General features: G+C 33.2%; 1 protein-coding gene across 1 annotated transcript in view; it reads left to right on the forward strand.

The window, feature by feature from the left end:
* The window catches only part of LOC106469832 (G2/mitotic-specific cyclin-B3-like), a 31,956-nt gene that overhangs the window by 18,479 nt on the left and 6,123 nt on the right, over nt 1-7,354 (forward strand). Inside the window, exons 6-7 of the mRNA XM_013930343.1 lie at nt 133-288; nt 1,370-1,519. Of these exons, the coding sequence (XP_013785797.1) occupies nt 133-288; nt 1,370-1,519 (306 nt within the window). The remainder of the gene's footprint in view (nt 1-132; nt 289-1,369; nt 1,520-7,354) is intronic.

Genomic DNA, 7,354 nt, shown 5'->3' on the forward strand with positions numbered 1-7,354 from the left:
CCTTTTATTAGTACGATTCACTATTCAGTCACTCCATGATCTTATATGCTTTTTAGTGTTATATGACATTCACTCACTGATTAAGTTGCATGGTTTTTAATCAGGTAACTGGTTCCATTTAAAACATTTTAGGAGCGGATTCCTCCAGTGGTTGATGAATTCCTTTATATTTGTGATGATGCCTACAGCCGCAAGGAACTTCTTCAGATGGAGATTCGTCTACTTAAAAACATTAATTTTGACCTTGGTATTCCACTCTCATACAGATTTTTGAGGCGTTATGCTCGGGTAAGATAGTTTGTATAGATTTTTGTCCCAGTTGTGTAGTGTATGAAAATAGAAATAGTACTTATGCAGTTGCATAGGTATCCTTGCTCTGCATGTTAGAATTGTTATGTACATTTTATTGTGAATAATCTTTTAATGTATGAGTAATGTTATTGAAAAATAGTGAAATGTTCCTCAATGTCCATTTTAGTGGCTGACAGTGGTGTAAATATTAAAATTGATTAATTAAATTGTTTGATGTCACCAAAGAAAAATGTGCTGCATCTAATTTTCTCAGACATTACACATTTGTGTGCTGCTCTTATAATTTTTTAAATATACTTAAAGTTAGCACTTCCAGCCATGAAGGAACATTTAGCGTGGCTGAAGAATGGTCTTGAGTTCTATCTATAAATATTTGTGAGTGATGGGAGTTAGCATCTGGTTGGGAAAAGTTATTGTTAGCAGCTGTCTGGGAAGTAGTCATGAGTATTACCAATTGTCTGGTAAGTGGTCATGGTTGTTACCAGCTGTCTGGGAAGTAGTCATGAGTATTACCAGTTGTCTGGTAAGTGGTCATGGTTGTTACCAGCTGTCTGGTAAGTGGTCATGGTTGATACCAGCTGTCTGGGAAGTAGTCATGAGTATTACCAGTTGTCTGGTAAGTGGTCCTGGTTGTTACCAGCTGTCTGGTAAGTGGTCATGGTTGTTACCAGCTGTCTGGCAAGTGGTCATGGGTGTTACCAGCTGTCTGGTAAGTAGTTGTGAGTATTCTGGTAAATAGTCATGGGTTCAATCTTGCCTGGTCTCAGGTTTTTATTCCTAGAACTTTTATAGAAAATAATGAACTAGATTACTTTCTGAATCATCTTTTTTTTATATTAAAATACTTCCAACTTTTTCAAAACCAATTTTACAGAAAGTTGAAATTTCCGTATTATTCCTCATGACATTAGTAAATTTTCCCAACTGTGTGATTATTAAAAGGAACTGATTACAGGCTTTATGGGTAGATACCCTGTTTTGTAATGGTTAAAGTGCTTAGTATCTACAATGAAAATACTTAAATATTTACAGGCAAAAATTTTACTTCTCTCCCCAGTGTGATAAGATCAGTATGGAAGTGTTGACCTTGGCCAGATATATACTAGAGACAGCTTTAATGGACTATGATTTAGTTGATGTAAAAGATTCATTGCTTGCTGCAGCAGCCCTCTTTTTAGCCTTGAAGATGAAGAACATTACTGAATGGGTGAGTTTTCCTGCGAATCATTAAGGCTTGCTCCTAGATCTCTATTTATTCTATTTGAAATTGTGATTAATGTGACACTTGCAATCTTTACTTCTGTGCTGTAAGTCGTGATCAGTATGACACTTGTAATACTTTGTTCCTGTGCTGTAAGTTGTGAATCATTATGACACTTTCAATGCTTTGTTCCTGTGCTGTAAGTCATGATTAGCATGACACTTGCAATACTTTGTTCCTGTGCCATAAGTTGTGACCAGTATGACACTTGCAATGCTTTGTTCCTGTGCCGTAAGTTGTGACCAGTATGACACTTGCAATGCTTTGTTCCTGTGCCGTAAGTTGTGACCAGTATGACACTTGCAATACTTTGTTCCTGTGCTGTAAGTTGTGATCAGCATGACACTTGCAATACTTTGTTCCTGTGCCCTGTAAGTTGTAATCAGTATGGCACTTGCAATGCTTTGTTCCTGTGCCGTAAGTTGTGACCAGTATGACACTTGCAATGCTTTCTTCCTGTGCTGTAAGTTGTGATCAGTATGACACTTGCAATACTTTGTTCCTGTGTTTTAAGTCATGATCATTATGACACTTTAGTTCTCAATGAGAAAATATAAACTTTATAAATCCTTGTTTGATCTTTTCACTTTAAATGTAAAGCTTTGTGGGTAAGTTAGAAATATCAGTTTGCACTTCACTAGGCTATGTAATAGTTAAAGTTGTTTTTTAAATGTTGAAAATATGCACATCCCATATTTATTTTTACTGTGTTTGTAACAACAGGGCTTGATTTTAATGGTCATCCAAGACGACTAAAATCTTCTTTGGATTAACAACTTAAGCCCCCGTGTTATCTGAAAGATGACTAGTGCCCTGGAACAGACCCTTACTCAAAACAGCATTGCAGTATACTGTACACTTGTATATACTCACTCTACACACATAATGTTGACTCTGATCCTTGACTAAAATCATTACCTAACTACAAACTCAGATTTAAACCCCCACAAAAATATCTTTGAGTCCACATTTTAGTTTAGAAAAAGATGGTATTTTGTACAAGAGAAATGGTGATACAATCTACCTAAAGGGGCTGAAAACATTAGGAAAAGTTTACTTTTGTGAATGGCTAATAATGTTGTTTTATTCACTAAACTCTCAATCATCTACAAGCTGTGCCTCTGTGCTGCTTTATGCACATAAATTTTGTATGGAGTTCAACTGAGTGTGAATGGCTATGTGTAGTAACACAGTACAGTATATACAGTTCAGTTAGTTACATTACCACACATTATATTATGCAATGTTTGTATGCATATATATGGGTGGGTGTGAATTCACAATGAAAATGACTGCCAATAACATGAATATTTAGTGAGATTAATTTCTAGTATAGATGCTTATGACAATAAAACTAACATGGCTGTTTCAACTTCTTACCGATAAACAATTTTCGGTAGGAACTAAAACAATCAAACTCAGAAATTTCATCATTAATCGTCACAGTTGAAACACTGATCCTCTTCATTTGCACATGTATAGGCCTAAGGCTAACGTTAGACAGACGCAACCAGTTGAGTCTAGGAAATATGGAAGTTCTACAGTCTGTGATGTTTTGCAACATTTATTTCAACTTTCTAAGAATAATGTAAAAACTTAACATGCATCAAGAAAAGCCAGGAAAATTGTGCTTTCTTCTTATATTTATTTATAAAATCAAAATGAGTTTAAGTTTTGTACAATTGTCATTAGTATGTACTTTCTAGACACGTGTATATATATATATATATTCAAATCAAAAGTTTTTTTCCCATTGCTAGTCCTTGTTGTCATCATTAACTCATAGCAGAAAATTTCTATGGCTATAGCTCCCAACTGCAGATGTTGAACTAATCAGCAACAATAGAGAATCAGTTAAGATTTAGGAGTTGAGTGCTTGAACCCACAATGTTTCAACTCCTACTGCCATTTGCTGTCTGCAGCCAGTTGTGGGAAGGTAGTTACCCTTTATATTTAGATATATCCTTAAAGTAAAAATAAACCACCCTAAATTTCTACTATATAAAACTCCCAACCTTTACCCTTTTTCTGATATTATAAGATGTACAAAAAGGCATATTGCCCCAACAAATAAGCAAAAATATTCTTATAATAAAAATAGGCCAACCTCAATTTCTACAATTTATAAGATTCCCACCCACCATCCTTTAATCTTTATTACTTTGAGATTCATGTAGGTTGATCCTTAAATGCAGATTATTGATTGTTTGTCCTACATATGTAAGACCTGATTTATATTTTTGTTGTTTTCTGTAAATTAAAGCTTGAAATTGAATTAAAACAGCAACTCACTTTACATACGTTAAAAAATTATTTTATTGGTTTGAAGTTCACTAAAGTCTGTAAAGCTCTAGAGGAAATTGCCTAAGTTCTGGTATTACATAACATTTTACGATCTTTAACAAATGAACGACTCTCCATAACTTGCTGGTTTTCTGCCTGTTTACTACACAGTTTCTTGTGGTGTATTATATTTAGGTCCTGCTGTGATGCTTTAATTATCTTTGTGTTACTATTTGTATTTAAATATATGAGTAACACAATGCAGTGGATGTTGACTCATAATACTTTTCACTCGCATGGCACATACGTGTTTCTACACCCTGCTTGTTGTGATATCCATTCAGAAAGTATGATATTTCTCCTCATATATGTGATGGTTTCAGTTGTTGAAGTTTAACTGGAACTTAGACTCTGGTTGAGTACTATTTATATCTTACTGATCAGCCTTTTGCTTGTTAAGACTTGTTTCAGTGTTGTCTAAAGCAAGTGTAAAATTATTTTTCTCTCTCTCTCTTGCTATCCATTTTAAATTATTCTAAGATCATTTCCCATTGCTTTTAAGAAACTGCATAATAAATATTTAGTTTTTATTTAGAATACCCAAGGGCCATTTCTGAGGTGTAAAAAGTGTTAAAAATAATGGTTATATTGAGGTAAAGTACCTTTTATTTCTATTAACTTTCAAACATTGGTTTGTAGATGTGCTTTGTTGAGCTTAGATTAGCAGTGACAGCTTCTACTCACATTATGAATCATTTTCTGTCAGTACAACAAAGTGACCTGACATTGTATTGTTATGTGTGTTGTGAAGTAGCTATGATCTTGCTTCAAGAATGATTCAGATGATTAAAGAAATATAAATGTTATTTAGTAAGCACTTAAAAAATTCCCCAAGATATAACTGTTGCTTAGTAAACACCATAAGCACTCTCTGTGTTACCGTACTCAAACAATCCCCAAGATATAACTGTTGCTTAGTAAACACCATAAGCACTCTCTGTGTTACCGTACTCAAAAAATCCCCAAGATATAACTGTTGCTTAGTAAACACCATAAGCACTCTCTGTGTTACCGTACTCAAACAATTCCCCAAGATATAACTGTTGCTTAGTAAACACCATAAGCACTCTCTGTGTTACCATACTTGGCATTATATCTTTTTCTTTCTCCACTGGGCAAAGAATGGTTAATCAGATAATAAGGTGGGCATTTATTTTCTACATTAGAATTAACTTCCTCGTGTTTTATTCATTTCATAATTTCTGTTCTTTGTCTTGTTTTCTAGCAGTTCTGTTATGACCTAACATTTTGACACTTCACCATTTGACCTTTAACTCTCTTCTTGTTTTCTATTGATTCATAAAAAAAAAAACTATGCACAATAATTATCCATATGTTAAACCAAACATAGAGTAATTAGAATATACATAATTGGACACTTTTATTTTAAATAACTTGGTACTGGGAGTTAAACAATCATCTAATGGTTAAATAAAAAAATACTTGGAGCTCAAAACGGAATTACTTCGTGGACATATGTAGTTTTTGTTTTGTTTTTTTTGCCGAAAATAATATAAACATTCTTGGGATAGAATTAACAAATTCATATCAGGATTAAATATTGTAATATCCTTTGTAATACAAATGAATTGGTAAACACAGGCTTGATAAATTGTTAAAACTCCATATTTGATAGCATCACTTGAAGTAAAACATCGTCTATTTTTTAAATTAGATTTTAACATGTTATACATTTTACCTCATAGACCATAATGATTACAATTAAAAAGGAAAATTGTATGATTGATGCTATCAAATGCCTTGGCAATATCTAAGGCACAAACTAAAACAGACTTCTTGGCTTCATAAGCCTTGATATTCTTTGATGTAATTGCCAATATACACTTTTCAGTTGATTTGTACTTACTGAAACCAAATTGTGAATTACTTAAAACAACATGTGCAAATGCAGATAAAATAGATACTGGCCGATAATTTTCCATTTTATCTGGATCACTACCCTTGTAAATGGGTATGATCTTAGTAACTTGAAGTATCTTGGGAAATTCTCCTGTACTACATATTTTATCTACAAGTACAGTTAAGGTTCAGTTATTGGGAGTACATCATCCCAACCAGATGAAGAATTTGAAGGTCCACCAATTGCTGTACAAATTTCAGTTGCTGTTGAAGGTGCAAGATAAATGGATTGAACTACTGATTTATCTTGACACTTAACATTAATCGGAATGACACTCTGCATAGTAAAATAAATGTTAAAACTGTTGGCAATACTCTTAGGATCTGTAACAGGATAACCTGCTTCTTACAAATTCGTGAGATTTTGCCTTTACTTTCTTTATTCCTACCTTGTTCTTTGTTGATAGTTCACCATATGTCACGAGATTCCTCATTTTGAACTCATCTAACAAAATATTTGGCCTTATGGTACTGTATGCTAAACAAGCATCTTAAGTTACAAGTATTTATTTTTGGTACAGAGATTATCTGTTTGTTTAAAACAAGGATAAAGTCTTTGTTTTCTTTTTATTTTACATAATAATATCATCATCATCCAAGGTAGGTGCCTTGCATTATTTAATTTTACAACTTCAACAAATGGAAAAGATAAATTATACAAGTACTTTCAGTATCCTGCATAAAAAAAACTAACAAGTGAATATTTTCTTGGATCTTTTAATAGCAAATAATATCTTTCTATTCACACAATCAAGAGAGAATTTGATAAAGGAAGGATCAAGACACATGGCAGTGTGTCATGCGGCCAAAACAACCTGCAGAATATGCTGTGTGCGTTATTAACAGAAGTAAGAGTTTACCAATTTTCAACTTTCTGTAGTTCAGATTGTGGTAATCCAAACTATCTCATATATTCATTGGATAATCTCTACTGGACCCTTACTTCACAAACCAAATTTCAAGGCAATCCATTAAGAAATACATGAGTTATAAAATCTCCAATTGTGATTGAATTTCTTCCTTTTTTTTCTTTGCACTGAAAGTATGGAAAGAAATTCTATTGAAAAACATACTTAACTTTTATAGATTTCTTTCAAATTAAGTACACTAATAGATCTTTACAACCTACAATTAGGTGTCAGATTTGGTCTAAATATATGCCACATGTGCAAAGTTATTCAACAAAACCACTCAGTTGACCAAAATGTTTTTGCTTGCCTATGTAAAAAGTCACATGAGCTATCGGTCTGAAATTTTTACAACAGCTTCACCTAAGAGGAAAGATGGACCTTTTTTAGTTTATTATCCTGATTAAAGAATGGCTGTTTTAGGGCAACCAAACTATAGGGTGAAAGCATGTGCAGATACAAAAGTATTGGTTAGGCCAAGCAAACTAGATTAGCAGTTTCTAGCTCAAGTTTTCAAAAGAATCATATGGGTGAATGGTTTTTATACATTGCCAACTTTTAAGCACAGATTTGCTAAATTTTATGAAATTCTCCTAATTAAAGAGTGTCT

Source organism: Limulus polyphemus, unplaced genomic scaffold, assembly GCF_000517525.1.
Source record: "Limulus polyphemus unplaced genomic scaffold, Limulus_polyphemus-2.1.2 Scaffold3675, whole genome shotgun sequence".
In the NCBI taxonomy this organism is placed as follows: Eukaryota; Metazoa; Arthropoda; class Merostomata; order Xiphosura; family Limulidae; genus Limulus; species Limulus polyphemus.